Raw genomic sequence first — 17,093 nt, 5'->3', positions numbered from 1 at the left:
GTTTGATATTTGGTATGTGGCATCATCTAATGGTCCTCTACCAAGTTAGTTCAAATTATCCCCTAGGGTCAAATATGGCCACGCCCTGGGGGTCATATGGTTTACATAGACTTATACAGGAAAAACTTTGAAAATCTTCTTGTCCAAAACCACAGAGCTTAGGGCTTTGATATTTTGTATGTAACATCATCTAGTGGTCCTCTACTAAGATTGTTCAAATTATCCCCCCGCCTAGGGTTAAATGTGGACCCCCCTCGGGGGTCACTTGGTTTATATAGACTTGTATAGGGAAACACTTTGAAAATCTTCACTCGAAAAACTCGAAATTAGTAACTATCTCGAAATTTTGACTTACGAACTCGAAATTTCCTGATAGTATCTTGAAATATCGAGTAAAGTATCTCGAAATTTCGAGTAAATAAATAAAACGCACCTGGCACTAATGCTATTCAGAGGTAACGTATGTTTCGTTGTGTAAGTTTCATTTCAACTTTGAAGTGCAGTGGAACTTCTTTTTTTGAAAGCCGAAAGTTTTGAACCGATTCTAATTTCTGCATCTTCATCGCGATGTTAAAAGAGCCAGGCATCATTGTTTTACAGTAGATTGCTAATATTCAGTAATTCTGTCCAGCAACATGGTTTAGTCCGTACAAGTATAATGGTCATGAGTGTATGCATATTCAAACATGGTTTATTCAAATAAAAAACGAACATATGCTTTTGTTGGTGTGTTTCAAAGTTGTTAGGTTTCCATGTGGCGGCAGTACCTCATGTTACATTTCAGAGTATCTTTGAGCACTAAAAGTCAAAATTATACAAATTAGCTACAGTAAAAGGAAACTACTGACCGGTACACCAAACAGATACTACCTACAACAATGACTGTTCATATACATATAACATTTGTAAACACGTTCTGTGTTCATACCCAGGAGATAACTCCTGAGACTATTCAAAGTTTGTATAATTATGTCCGTTTTTTAAAATGATGAAGTCAGAATATATAACAGAATTATTTTTTTAAAAAAAGATTATCTAGTCGGTAGCCAGACTACCTATATACTTATACAATGGTTCATGAAAAGATATAAGATTATAAAGCTTAACACAATATTGATATTAAAAATCCAGTCATTTTGATAATTTTGTTTGTTATTAAAACTGCTAAAATTGTAACTTGTGTTGATGGGGGTATTTTCACCCTTGACATTAAAATTTAGAAAAACTTAATACTGCAAGTAATTGATTGCTTAAATAAAACATGTGTACTTTTAACATATTCAGCAATTGCTATTAATACCACGAGGTGCGATATTCATATGCATGCTCATTTCGCTAGCACATGCCCATTATACTGAGTATTAAAGGCCGAATTCTACAGCATAACAAAATGTTTTTCTCGCTTACATTGCACATCATCTTTCGTCATACTATTACCACAGTAAGCTTAAAAAGTATCGCTCCGCTCACAAATCCTACTTACATTATAATAATCCGGGCACTGGCACCAGACCAGACAGAAAATGCCTCTGTACATGTTATACACTACCCCTAGGTGTCATATAAGAACCATGGTCGTGAACGGGAATATATACTAACCCATTTCAATCGCGTATTTCATACCTAAAACGCGCAGTTCAGTAAATGTGAACTATTGATATTAAACAAGTGGTAATTTATCTTCCGTTGTGTACCTGTCACATTTCTTCAATACTTCTTATCTTAGAAAAACAACGTGTAGTTTATAGTTTTTCAACGGTACACAAAAAACTTGCTTGAACTTCCCTGGTGAAGTTCCGGTCTAGGTTACAGACACACTCTGGTTGGCTGATGTGAAAATGTATGTCCGTCGTCATTTTACTACACGTGTACGCTTAAATATTTATATGCAGCATAAATGTGCAAAATGAATTAAATAAACAGAATAGATGTATACCAATGTATGATTTCAAATTCAAAATCATATACAAGATGAATTTCATTCCTCATTTCGAGTCTTATCGTAAAACTGTGAATATATTGCATTCTATTTTTGTTTGTTTACATTTCACTTAACATGTGCACACTGCCGTAACCTCTAGACCGGATGTTCATTAGGGGAGTTCACGCAAGTTTTTTCTGTAACGTTGACTAAAGCATAAAATATGTGGAGCATCTCTGCAATATGGAATATTGAGACAATGTGCACGAATGAAGATAAATTATCGCTTGTTTAATATCAATAGTACACATTTACTGAACTGCGTCTTTTAGGTATGAAATACGCGATTGAAATGGGTTAGTATATTTTCCTGTTCACGACCATGGTTCTAAAATGATACCTAGGGGTAGGGTATAACATATACAGAGGCATTTTCTTTCTGGTCTGGTGCCAGTGAATCCGGGCAATAAACAAAAACTTCTGTCGCGTAACATTATCATTAATCAGAGGGATTGATATTCGTATGCAGATGAAAGCTAGTTAAGCATTTTTCATCTCGCTTCGGTCGCACATCTTCATTTTGTGTTATCTGTACCAAGCAAACGTTTCCTTATTTAGAGCCTATAAACTCCGTTACCCAATATACTGGATCCATCTCTCAATACAGTAGTTGTTAATCATATTTTCTTGCAAAATATACACCCGTGCAATACCATTAAAAACAATAAATGAGCCGTGCCATGGGAAAACCAACATAGTGGGTTTGCGACCAGCATGGATCCAGACCAGCCTGCGCATCCGCGCAGTCTGGTCAGGCTCCATGCTGTTCGCTAACGGTTTCTCCAATTCCAATAGGCTTTAAAAGCGAACAGCATGGAGCCTGACCAGACTGCGCGGATGCTATGTTGGTTTTCCCGTGGCACGGCTCAAATATACAAAATATATTATATCTAGAAATGATATACAGTCAAACCTGTCTATAAAGACCACCCTTGGGAGAGCCAAAATGTGGTCTTTATTGGGAGGTGGTCTTTATTCACAGGTTAAAATACACTGTAAATGTTAAAATGGGAAACCAAACTTGTGGTCTTTAGAGCCAGGTGGTCTCTGTTCAGATGTGGTCTTTAACACAGGCTTGACTGTATGTAAAAGGCTGGGGAGCGGTAAAACGTATTTCCCCGCAAGAATCCGAACTTCTCCAGATACAGCAAGATAAGTGATTTATGAAGATTCGATGAGATTTCTCTCTCATTTCTAGACTGATCTGACACTCATCCTGTTTTTCCTTTTTGGAAGTAATCACCTTACTTTTTATGGCATAATCTCTGTTGACTATGGAGGGAGGGGGAGAAGGGTAGGTCATTTTGAATCAAACTATACACCGCTAAGTCTTGTTTACATAGACCTAGTCACCATATTATCATTTATTTAACCTTTAGTGGTAAAAAGTAGTATAGTAGTCGCAACTTGACCGCGATGTTTGACCTTAGGCTGATTATTCATATCGATTATTTCATTATAGAAATCAAGGGTGCTTAGGGTAGCCGTATATATTTATATGGAATTAGTTTGTGTATAGTGTACATTTTGTAGTTTCAAAGTATACATTTGATCAATTAAAACCTTCCAATACTCTAATTTACTTTTTTTTTAGTATATTTACACAAATTTATATTTCCTTTTTCTCGTGCAGCTCGTGTTTTACGTACACTCCTTTTCAATAATAGGCTGTGCCTCATTATGTATTATAATACAAAGGTCAACCATCGAGGTCAAGTTGCGTCCACTATACATGGAGGGGAAAAACTGTGGTGACCCATTTAGTTATCATTCAAGGGCATGCACTTTGGTTACTGGTTTCTTAATTCATTTTCTGCACTCTGTGGAAAATATTTAAAGACGAGGGCTCTCACTGTTTTTCTCAAAACAATACCTGTCCATTAGAGTGAAAACTTGAAAATAGTGATACAATTCCTGTAAGCATGTTAAAGTTAAATTTGGCGTTAATTCGCACAATTATTCATAAACGAACTGTTTTGTTTGATAGGCCTTAAATTTGCCCATGCATTTGTTATTTGAAAGCAATAGGAATGTATTGAGAGTTTGCTGTGCTTATAAAATGTCTGTCTTACACATTTTATGGATTTTAAGTGTAACCGGCATAGGAATATCTTTGCCGTGTGACTACAAAATAACACCTTTAACTGAAACTTTTGGTGGGAAAGTTACTGGACTGAAAATTGATCAGATTGACAAAGAATGTGCCACCAAGCTAAAACAGGAAGCATTTATGTATAGATTTCTGTTGTTTTCAAACCAAAATCTACAATGGCAAGATCAAGTGTATTTTACAGAGCTTCTAGGAACGCCTTTCACTGAATCTTCGTCAATAAATCGCAAAAAGCATGCGAAAATTCCAGATCCACGACTCGGATATTTTTCAAATGATCCTACGGAAGGAATTACATCAGTTGGAATTGAGGGTTGGCATGTTGATGGGAACGTTGCAGAAAGCCCACACATGTTTACATTAATCTACTGCATAAGCAACAATAAAAATGGGCCAACACTGGTTGTTCCTTTGAAAGAAGTTGTTGACATGCTTACTGACATAGAGAGAGAATATCTTGAAAAACTTTTCTTTGTTAGTGGTCATAACTCGAGTATTATACACCCGCTGTTGTACAAAGAACGAAACAGAAAAGATGACACAATTATGCTTGCTCTTGGGAAATTATCTGGGCAGTATTTAGAAGAAATGGAAGATGGTTCAAAGCGTGTAATGTCCATCGAGGAGACCAAAGCTGTACAAGATCTATTAGAAGTTAAGATTCTAAGTTCAAATAGGATTTATTCACATCAGTATGAACCAGGGGATATGCTAATGTTGTATAACCCGTCTGTTGCGCATATTGCCGGTCCAGGCTCACAAACACCTAGAGAAATATCTGGACTTCGGCTTATGAGTCGAACTACAGTATTGGGTGAACATAGACCAACCAAAAAGTCAAATATGCAGTATGAGTGTTCAAATTTAACTCCCTTTGAATCTGGGTATTGTTTGTTTTCACTAAAAGATTCTGTTTACTACCCTAGAGTGGGTGTGTTTGATTCTCAGGACAATGCTAGAAAACATTGTACACGTGTTAATAAATATGCTGACTTGGCAGTTTTACCGACTGTTGAATGGAACGACAAAGTAAAGGGTATTATATTGCAACGTTCTTGTAAATATTGATGTGGGTATTACATAACAGTTTGTGTCTCTTATATGTTTTTGTTTTTAAGTATATTTTCAATAATTTTTATATGGAATTTAAGAGATATCAAGGAATGTTTTGATTTAAACTTTGGTGATACAATATGTATATGTAAACAGCAGACTCTCTTATCTTATCTTTATTACTGTAGGGGATGTAGGTACCTGTATACTAAAAATAGATTGTCCTGGCTGACCATTGGTCAGTTTCTATTAGGTGATAGATAAAGGGGAGATTTCAGTTCTAAGACACACAGAAGGATCTATCTATTAATGAAAGCATTTACAAATAAATAAATAGTGTTCATTTTAACCTGTATTTTATATAATTATTTCTTAGAGTTAAAAGTTTAAGGTTTTACTATTTTAGTTCTTGAATTTACAAAGGACCTAAATACTTGACAGTGTTTATGCTGCTGTGAGAACATGGAAGAGGTGTGTAATTTTCTTCTTTAACCTGTTTGCTCAGTGGATCAAGTTTTATAACTTAGTGTATTGTTTAGGTCTGATAAGCCACTCTGGTATACATGATTACTATGGTGTTAGGGGATATAGTTAATTCAGTGAATCTTATCTAAGTATCTAAAGATTTAGCAACTTAGTGATTTTTTTTGTGTTACTTGAAGTGTTAAAGTGTCTAAGTACCTAAAGTTTTAGCAACTTAGTGATTTTCCTATATTGGGTTGGAGTGTTAAAGTGACTGAGTACCAAAAGTTTTAGCAACTTAGTGATTTTCTTATTTTGTGTTACTTGGAGTGTTAAAGTGTTTAAGTACTTAAAGTTTTAACAACTTAGTACTTTTCTTACACTGTGTTACTTGAAGTTGTATTTCTGAAGTGATAACGGGGCCAAGTGCTAAGAGTTTAATAACATTAGTGATTTTCTGGAGTTGTGTTTCTGGATGTGAATTTGTGTTAAAGGAAAGTGTTGAAATGTGAATAATAGTGTTTAACTTGACATGAGTTAATTTTAGTGTTAGACTTTGATACTGATTTTATAAAAAAACGTTCGATTAATTAAACACCAGCAGTGGAATTTTTAGCAAAGGACAATGAATTTTAAAGTAACATATGTGTCATATTTGTTGAGCTGATCATACTGTAAATTTTGTAAATATCTGTATTATATAAATATATATGTATATATGAGAGTAAAATGTATATAAGAAATTTGACTTTGTATATTTCCCCCCAAGATGATATCAAACACTAGTGACCAATTACATGCTTGAGGTGACCTGTCCCAATATTACGTAAATTATATAAGCCTTCCTGCAGGTACGCTTCAATATCCTGCACTGGAGTTCCACATTGGATAAATGCTAAAAATCCACAATATCAGGATGTATATTGGGAAGGGATTGAAGAAAAAAGCAATGTCTTGCTTTGGGACGTTGCCAGTGGACAGCCAAATGACTGTGACATGCTCGAAGACTGTGTGATAGTTGGGCCATATGGACATTGGTTTGATGTGCCATGTAGTGGACCAAAAACTAAACAAGGATCCGATCCTGGACCTGTTATGACCTGGGAAAACGGAAAAAAGAAAATGTTTAATATTTATCCATTGTGTGGAGTTGAAATGAAGTATCTAAATGAAAACGACCCTTACAAAGTAATATAAAGTTTGTTATCTGCAGTCAGCAATGAAACTATTTGCACTAGATAGCCTTCATTAGATAATGATATGTTGAATTTGTGATTATTTTGAGGTGTTAATTTCTATATCTAGCTCATTTTGAAAAAAAAATAGATGAGAGGTGTTGGCATCACTCTGGTTAAAATTTTTGTTTGGGCGCATTTTTTCTTGAACTCTTTATTAGATTTGTTTAGTAAATGCACGAAGAACCATAATTGTTGGACTTCTTTAGAATTATGGTCCTTTTGTACTGAGAAAATTTATATTTGGTCAAACGTTTATGATAATGATCGCTGTCCTGGAAATTATACGGGAGTGTGGATTTTTCGGGGGATCTAGGACGGTATGCTCTCCTCAGACAATTGTTGGCAGATATAAGTCAAATGATGCGATCTGACATACCGGTATTTAACGTAGTTTGAGCACGACTGTATGATTGTAAATGTGTGAGCAAAGTGCCTAAATTGACTGATGTCGGAATTTTAGGCTATCAAACAGATTTTAGCCCACCTACCTGTATCCTCCTAGATGCACTGTTTTATGGCCAGGATAATAATTATTTTCAATAAGGATTAAAGAAGTTTTAGATTAAATTTTGGGATTTAATGTATATTACATGCAACACAGCTATAGTTATACATGTATTTCACTGTTACATTTATTCCCTTTAAGAGCGTCAAATTCTGTAATTAGTCTAAACGTGTATGTTGTCAACAAAACACGTTTAAATTTGTACTTTTATGTATTTGAAAAAAAAATGCGAGCATTCTAAGTTTTGGGGAAATAGGAAATAAATTCACTGATGTAGATCCGACGTCGGGTATTACGTTACATTTTAAGTGTAACGTAAAAATCTTCACGTCGCCATGGTTTTGTTAGGATTTAAAATTATTTGAACCAGTAAAGATTAAAAAGTGGACGCCGAACATTGTCGACAGTTCCATCCAAGGAAAGTTATTTTTAAAATTCCATGTTATTTGAAGTGGCCCCCACCTGTTTTTTTTTTTTTTTTTTTTTTTTTTGTTTTGTATCAGATTTTGACGTCAAAGCAGGCGAAAAGTTAGTGGCAAAATCTGGACTGGTTTACGGTGCGTAGCAAACATGACTGTTTATATAGATCGCCGGTCCATTGTTTGTGGTATTGTTGGTCTATAGTTCAATATGGCAAGCCAGTCTGTACATGTACGCCCTTAACCCCAACCATGTTCCAAAGTCACCCGACAGTATAAAAAAATTATCACCTCCAGGTGAATTCCCAGTACAGTGACACGTAATAGTAACAAAAGGCACGATATGTGAATGTGAGAAAAATATATAAAAAGAAACAAACAGAATGAAACATGTACGCATGCACTCAGTGCCTTTGCAGGAGGCAGAACAACAAATGAAACACCTTTAAGGGACCGTTGAATAAGACCGGAAGTCAAACTTTGACAGATCTTTAGCTCATGTTGTCTGTTGATTATATGCGACGTTAAATAAAGCTTACCTTCAAGTTACCTTTACCTTTAAGTTTACTTTTACCTTTTAGTCCCAGTGGGTGGGACTGAGCCGTGCTCAGGGTGCGCTATTTTGAGTTCCCAGTGGGACTGAGCCGTGCTCAGGGTGAGCTATTGTGAGTACTCACTATCTATTGTACGTTCGTCCGTCGACACTTATCTTCAAACAACATCTCATTTTTAACCATTCAGCCGGTCTTAACCAAACTTTACTGTGCTCCTCTTTCAAAGCTGTTCCATGCAGAACTTTGATGGCCGTGGCAAGAGAAAAACCTTTAACATTTTGTTCTGGCTAACAACTATTGGTAGCTCTGAGATTCTGAGAGTAATTATGACAGTATGTTTATGTTTGTCTAACAAGAGGGTCATGATGGCCCTGGATCGCTCACCTGACTTTCACAGATTGCTTGAACAATTTTGGTAGTGGATCACGTATGGAAAATATCTGTGAAATTATTTTGAGATTGGGCCAGTGGTTTCTAACATGACGAATTTCAAAGTTTTCATGATATGCATGTAGGAAATACTAAATACATATATAACAAGGTAGTCTAAAAGACAGCTATATCCCCCGCCGCTGTTACGGATAGTGAAAGGGTTGATGGTATTGGGAGGAATCATTGACGTTGTTAAGTATATTTTATAGTCCATGTATGACGTCATCAATGAATTTGTTCCAAGCGATATGCTGACAGATCGCAGGAATAAGTTTGATATAACAAGAATCACGAGTATACAATTCATCAATGTAAATCGGTTACTGAATATGACTCATGGGTTTTGCAAATATGTATAAACCACTCAGTGAGCATAAATAAGTTTAAACTAGAAGATGCTTTTGTAGAAAAGCACATGTAGGCAAGAAGTCAATAGGGGACAGGAGCGAAAGTCAAAGATACACTGAAGGTTGACTGCAACAGGGATCATCTACTTGGCATGTCCAATCATCCCACTAAGTTTCAACCTTCTGGGCCCACTGGTTCTCAAGTTATGAATTGGAAACGGTTTTCCATGTTCAGGCCTTGTGACCTTGACCTTTGATCAAGTGAGCCCAAAATCAGTAGGGGTCATCTACTCTGCATGTCCAATTATTATTATAAGTTTCAACATTCTGGGTCAAGTGGTTCTCAAGTTATTGATTGGAAAGAGTTTTCTATGTTCAGCCCCCTTCACCTTGACCTTTGATGGAGTGGCTCCAAAAACAAAAGGGGTCATCTACACTGTAAGTCCTATCACCCTATGAAGTTTGAAGGTTCTAGGTCAAAGGGTTCTCAAGTTATTGACCAGAAATGGATTTCCATTTTCTGTCCATTGCGACCTTGACCTTTAATAGTGACCTCAAAATTAATAGGGGTCATCTTACTCTGCATGTCCAACCATCCTATGAAGTTTCAACATTCTGGGTCAAGTGATTCTCAAGTTATTGATTGGAAATGGTTTTCCATGTTCAGGCCCCTGTAACCTTGAACTTTAATGGAGTGACCCCAAAATCGATAGGGGTCATCTACTCTGCATGACCAATAATCCTATGAAGTTTCAACATTCTGGGTCATGTCGTTCTCAAGTTACTGATGGGAAATGGTTTTCCATGTTCAGGCCCCTGTGACCTTGAACTTTAATAGACTGGCCCCGAAATCAATAGGGGTCATCTACTCTGCATGACCAATAATCCTATGAAGTTTCAACATTCTGGGTCAAGTGGTTCTCGAGTAATTGATCGGAAATGGTTTTCCATGTTCAGGCCCGGTGACCTTGATCTTTGATGGAGTGACCCCAAAAACATTAGGGGGCGTCTACTCCATAAGACCTGCCACCCTATGATGTTTGGAGGTTCTAGGTCAAATGGTTCTCCAGTTATTGATCAGAAATGAAGTGTGACGAACGGATGGACAGGGCAAAAACAATATGTCTAGGGGGAGACATAATAATCACATGTTAAACTTTTGAACAAGCAAGAGCTGTCAGTAAGACAGCCAATGCTCGACTATTCGAATTGTTGTCCCAGAAGCAGGAATGTTACCCTAAATGTTAAAATATCTAAAGAGTTTCAGTCCAGTATCTGCATTAGTTTTTGGAGATAGTAACTTGCATACAAAACTTTAACCAGAAGTTTTAAGTTCAAAAGGGGACATTATTTTGCAAAAAAGTGCATGTCAGAGTAATGGGACTTGATGCTATAACCAAGTTTTATAAACCCAAAGAAAAGTGTGAAGTTTTGATTCAATATTTGCATTCGATTTTTAGATGGTAACTTGTATGCAAAACTTTAACCAGGATTTTCTAAGTCCAAAAGGGGGCATAATTTGACCAAAATGCATGTCAGAGCTACGGGACTTGATGCTATCAGCTAGTTTTATAATCCCGAAGACACACATGACATTTCAATTCAATATCTGCATTTATTTTGGAGATAGTAACTTGCATGTAAACTTTAACCAGGGTTTTCTAAGGCCAAAAGGGGGCATAATTTGGCCAAAATGCATGTCAGAGTTATGGAACTTGATGCTATCACCTAGTTTTTTTAACCCCGAAGTACATGCGAAGTTTCAATTCAATATCTGCATTAGGTTTGGAGATTGTAACTTGCATGTAAAATTTTAACCAGGAAGTCTAAAAGGGGGCATAGTTTGGCCAAAATACATGCTACAGTTATGGGACTTGACCCAGTGAGGTTGGTTATTGAACTAGAAAAAAGAAATTTCAAAGCTATATGCCTTTAAATGATAGCTGTAAGTACTTGCATGCAAAACTTTAACTTAGGTGTGACGCCGACGCCAACATCAGGGCGAGTAGTCGAGCTAAAAAATCTGATTCACCACCTTTAACATTTGTTATATGGGACCTTTGAACTGGCAATAAAACTGAGGAAAACTATCTATTCTATTCTATCATTCTATGAAGTTTGATGGCTATAGGTCCAAGCATATTCCAGATATTTTAAGCCATAATTTGACTTACTGACTCCTGTTATTGGTCTGAAACCAACTTGTCGACTGACTGACCGACGACATGTAAACAAAGTAACAAACTAGTCCTGCAGGTGCACAATAATGACAAAACAAATGTTCAATGACATTTTTTATTTTTGACATTTTGTATTTGACAATACTTACTGGTAACGATACAATTAAGGGAGACAGGGGTCATTTAGAGAACATACAGATCTACATTAACCATGGTAAACAGAGGTAAACCAGTAATAATGTAAAAGTCTTCAACAATAGCGTCTACTTTACAGTATATAGATGTACATTACAGTATAAAATGTGTCTTGTATAAAATGTAAAACTGAGATAAAGCAGATCTAATGGAACCCGACATCCACATATATTCAACTGACAGCAATTTCTTACGTTTACAAAAACATGGGTGCCATGCCATTTCATTTTACATCTAAAGGATGTGAATAGTATATACGTTGACTATCACTGTATAGCAACCAGTTTTACATTGGTCTTTCAATAAAACACTTTAAAGGGCAGATTATAGAGAAAACTATAGTCTCGTAATAGTCATAGTAACAAAATAGTTCTAAGGTGAAAAACTTTTTTAATTTTTCAAAGTACTTAAATACAGACAAAGCATTACATATTGTGATTTACTTGGAAGACTTATAATACCACTTCAATAAGAATAGTTCTCAGATGTTCTATTTCATTTTACATGAAGACCTACATTTTGTGGGCAAAGAATTTCGTTATTTTTGGTAAGAAAATTCTGTTGTTTTTTTTGGATTCACTGGTTTCAAAGATAAAACGAATTTGATTTATTTTTGTTGGATTCAAATTCATTTAACAAAGCAACGAGGAAATATATTAGTCCTCCGCAATGACTCATCATTTCACAGTAAATAACATAAATACAGCCCTTATACCCGGATTTCATAATCTCAAGACATTAATGAAAGAATATGAAGCAATAGATTTACCTTTGAATGATACTGACTTTATCGTTTACCCATAAGCCTTTGTGAGCCCCTCTTTTGTGAGCCCCTCTTTTGTCAATTTTGATCCTATGCAGGACCGAGTATTGTACAAACTTCAGCACAAAGCTTTGTTTTCAAATTCTTCAAAAACTGCCAGAATCAATAAATTTCTTTTATTAGGCATATTATGACTAAAAGATGAAAAAACTATGCATAACAATTATATACAGAAATATAGCAATTGTTTTGAGTACTGCACAACTGATGACTACTGTTTTTCATTAAAAAAAAAAAAGAGGACAACAAGTTTCAGTCTTATTTTTTTTCACACAATCAAGAGTTAATTGTGCCACAAAATACAAATTTAAATAGAATTTACTGCCTGATAAATGTGAAATGTCTCCCTTTTCACTGATGGCATACTTCAATAAGGAAAGGTTAGAAGACAAATGTCACTGTGTTTTACAGCTTCAGACTGTGGGCACCATTACGGCAGGGTATCATACTCTCCTAAACTCTCTTGATTTTTTACTGTTTTCTTGACTCTGTTACCTTTTACAAGAAATATATAGATAGCTTCAAATCTTTTCATCAAAGTCTTTGATAATTTGAAAGAACTATTTCTTTGAAAATTAAATATGGCATTGATTCCCCTTTCTTTGATATTGCATTACTACTCAACTGTTACAAAGTATTTTGAAACCTGCAATTTCGAAACATGTTTTTCAAAGAACAGATTTTACAAAAATAGCACAATTCTTTCACTGATCTTGTACCAGTCAAACACAAATAAAGTAAATGTCATGTCAGTTACATATACGGGTAAACAAAGGAAGTGGCTACAGTTCCGGTACCCAAACTATAGAACCAAAGTTGTCAATTCCGGTACCCGACTTCTAGCCACTTCTTATAAAACAATACACTGGAGAAAAAAGGCAGACTACCAGATCACAGAGGTTAATAGAAGATTCATAAAAAGTCTCTTCATAAATAAATGATTATAAATAACTGACCTACTATATATATGTAAAAAAACTTTATACAATATTTGTGTAAACTCAACAGAGAGGAATCTAGACTAGCTAGAGCCTGCTTTACATACATATACATAATTACATACATGTTAATATTACATAAATACAGTCAAACTCTCTAACGCACTTTCAATTGAAGGCTAATCGTCACACATCATAACCCTAAAGACTGCATAGAAATTACTTCTTTAGAAGTGTATACAAATACATTCATGATTGCTGTACATAAAAGTTTGCACAGCTACCCTAAACAATCATATATAAATGAGCCGCACCATAAGAAAACCAACATAGTGCATTTGCAACCCGCATGGATCCAGATCAGCCTGCGCATCCACGCAGTCTGGTCAGGATCCATACTGTTCGCTAATGGTTTCTCTAATTGCAATAGGGTTTGAAAGCGAACAGTATGTTGGTTTTCTCATGGTACAGTTCAGATGCATTATGAAGTTACACTTACATCATGAAAAACAAGTTTTTAATATGAACAAGCATGGAAGTGTGAAAATCTTAACTTTAAAATTTCTTTTGGGTATTACATGATTTATTATGAAAAAAAAAATTAAAACAAAATTTTCCACTTTCTGCTAAACAAAATGCAGCAAAAAGGTATGAGATATGCAGAACTGCACTTGTTTTCCTTTCTACAGCTGTCCAGGTTACTTCTATAGATAAAATACTCCTCTAACATTTATACAAAAGAAAACGTATAAGAATTTGGTAATATCACTAAAAATACAAAATTATCAAAAACGTAAAATGTTGCATAGTTAGAAACCTACCCTGCGTATAAATACTCTGCTGTGTAGAAAGGAGCACTCATTTTTAAAGACAGACAAAAGGACACTTAGTCTTAGCTGAAGAGTAAATTAAATTCCACCAAATATGACATAAATAAAATACCTTTTAAAAGTACAATCATGTTTTTATTAAGCATAGGATTGCCTCCAGACTAAATTTTCCACATCAGTCTTTTGTATCATAACAGGTTGAGATATTTTTATAAAGCATGGGCCATTTAGATAAAACTGAGGAGAAAATATTCACCATATATAATGTATCTGTAAGTGAAAATGAATTTGGTTAAAAAAGGTGGCAGTTAAAAAATTCATTATAATTATTATGGCATTTTGTTATTAATTAAGCCAAAAATTGCCAACATACAACACAGGTACACATTCAAACAGGTTTTGTCAAGAGAAATAGAGAAGAAAAGTTGCATAATAATTTTTTTGGTATTGGTGTATACAGCTATACTGTACAAAAATATATACTAGTAAGTCAGTTTTTGAATTTTTTCAAGAAAATGGATCCATTCTAAAAACAGTAACACTCCCTTTTACTGGAGACAGGTCAGCCTTTACGAGACCCGTGTTGTACTGAATTGTCTAGTTTAAGATCTACATTAATGCTTAGTCTTTTAACAAGTATATCACATAAGTACCTGGTATTTCCAGAATACTATTCCAATGTTGAAGCTTTCTGTTTGTACAAATGATTGTATACAATTTATATATGAGCCACGCCATGAGAAAATCAACATAGTGGCTTTGCGACCAGCATGGATCAGACCAGCCTGCGCATCTGCGCAGTCTGATTGGGATCCATGCTGTTCGCTTTCAAAGCCTATTGCATTAGAGTACCTGTTAGTGAACAGCATGGATCCTGACCAGACTGCGCGGATGCGCAGGCTGGTCTGGATCCATACTGGTTGCAAACTCACTACGTTGGTTTTTTCATGGCATGGCTCATATGTATATCTAGGACTAGAATGATCTCTCCCATCATTTTTGGGCTCCAGTTATATCTAAAACATTATAATAAATGAGATCTAATAGCTATATGAACAAAAATAAGTTGTAAATACTATTTAATATGCACTTTTGGGACTCAGAGAGAGGATTTATATAGCACCTTAATTGTAAATAAAAACCTATAATACAGGTCAAGACTATTCAGAAAATATATAATACACATATTTTTTTCAAGCAAAATAAATCAATGAACAGTTTGCAACATAAATAAAGATTCTAGGAAAAAAAATCAGATCATTAAACAAAAATCCCAGCTGATAAACTGGAAATTACTGGAAATTAAAGAGCAGGTGTCTTCAATGTACAAAGTGAACTGTATTCAATCATTATTATTCATTGCACAATATCACAAGCTGCCGTAGTTTTAACATAAATGTGCATAATACTATTCTTTCCTGCGAAATTAACATATCTACACTCCTTATAAACTCTGAGCTAATGGAAGACACACAGTTACGTCAAAATGTCATCTTATAATGAAATGAAGTTAACAAATGTGACTGTAAAAAAAAAAATCACCCTTATCAATATTAGTATTTTTGGTTAACTTTAAAATTCTTTGGTGAACTTGAACCGAAACTGTATATGCCTGATATCTAGGTTTTGAGAAGACATATTTCCATAATTCAAACGAGTCTGCTAACTACATGAAAACGAGACCACATCCAGTTCTGCGGACTGATTCAACAGTGCTAAAGGCATGAACGGAACTACTGTCTGACACAGATGTTTTCCATGTGTCGGAAGTTACCGGTATGTTATGTAAGATCAGTCTTGTAATGCTGATAAGCAGACGTTTATCTGTAAATTCATTCTTTTCTGACACTGCAAAGATGTTTTATCACCTACAAAATGACTTTTAAACACTGATTTGAGAGTAACTTTCAAACTGTAAAACAGTCAGTACTACCATTTTTACAATATCTTGCAAGTATAGGAGTTTCAAATGTTAACAACAGAAATAAGTTTAAGAACAAGCTCTGTTTAAATAAAATGCTTTGAAACTTTTATTCTAACTAAACTGCAGCTCCCTAAAACACTCAAGGTAAATAATACAATACTGCCTTCTAATAGCTACACTGCCTCTTTCTCTTTGGATGTTTAGCTCTGACTCTTGCACTTTTTCTGTTCAATATTATAAAATAAGCAGCAAAAATAAAGTTTGGGCTTTTTTTCAAATCTGAACTAAAATAAACACAACTAAATCATATTCCCAACAAAACCTGCTCATGAATTCAATTTTTATCACATCTGAAATATAACTGTTTTGTACTGCTGTTTTAGGTATATATATATATAACTTGCACTAAACTGGGGCACCAGAAACCAATGCATCAACAAAGTATTTGGATGGATTCATAATCTTTCTCTCTCTCTGTACACTAAATCCTTTTTTGCCTAGCATCACTTGGGATCTCTTGGAATCAAGGGTGGTTTTCTAAATACATTCAGCAAATTTCGGTGATTTCAACTTTTTCAGTCTCAACACGTTGTCACAAATCTCATTCAAACTTGCTATGTTCAATCCAGCCCTTTTTTCTTCAATGCACCAAATACATGCACAAATTATTCACTGTCTTGAACACAAAACACTACTCCATTATACAGCACACTATCAAACTTGCCACAATAATAAGTGATTTGTACTGTCATCTTTCCCCGCTGCCTCGTTAACAACATTTGTTCGAAAATCTTCATAACCATCACCCCCACTTATTACTAACATTCTTGTAGCTAAAGCTGCAGTCATTGTTGCCACTGACGACCGTCGTTTATTAAGATCCTGTGGCGAGGGAACATCAGGGTCACGAGTGTTATTATTTGCACTGTCTGACCGCGAATGACTTCCCGCCAATAATGGCGGCACATTAGTGTTTACCATTTCAACACAAGTAAGAAATCTCACATGTCCAGTATGTCCATACACAAGCCCTGAAAAAAAGAAATTTGCAACATTTATTTCTGCACGAATGTTCCCATTACAAATCTTCCTGAATATTCCT

At 35.2% G+C, this 17,093-nt stretch overlaps 2 protein-coding genes across 2 annotated transcripts in view; one reads left to right on the top strand and one right to left on the bottom strand.

Moving 5' to 3' along the window:
- The first annotated feature begins 3,993 nt into the window (after positions 1-3,993).
- On the top strand, positions 3,994-8,323 carry LOC123558892 (uncharacterized). The gene is made up of 2 exons (XM_053544850.1): positions 3,994-5,140; positions 6,476-8,323. Exons 1-2 carry the CDS (start codon positions 4,041-4,043, stop codon positions 6,801-6,803), a joined length of 1,428 nt encoding a protein of 475 aa, XP_053400825.1. The 5' UTR covers positions 3,994-4,040; the 3' UTR covers positions 6,804-8,323.
- Positions 8,324-11,382: 3,059 nt separating this feature from the next.
- LOC123556880 (rho guanine nucleotide exchange factor 17-like) overlaps positions 11,383-17,093 on the bottom strand; it is an 85,596-nt gene continuing 79,885 nt past the window's right edge. The window contains exon 23 of the mRNA XM_053543192.1: positions 11,383-17,022. Within this exon, the coding sequence (XP_053399167.1) occupies positions 16,706-17,022 (317 nt within the window). The 3' untranslated portion in view covers positions 11,383-16,705. The remainder of the gene's footprint in view (positions 17,023-17,093) is intronic.

The sequence above is a fragment of the Mercenaria mercenaria genome, chromosome 5, assembly GCF_021730395.1.
Source record: "Mercenaria mercenaria strain notata chromosome 5, MADL_Memer_1, whole genome shotgun sequence".
Classification (NCBI taxonomy): domain Eukaryota; kingdom Metazoa; phylum Mollusca; class Bivalvia; order Venerida; family Veneridae; genus Mercenaria; species Mercenaria mercenaria.
Note: the sequence above shows the minus strand (reverse complement) of the source record. Positions and strands in the feature narration are given on the sequence as shown.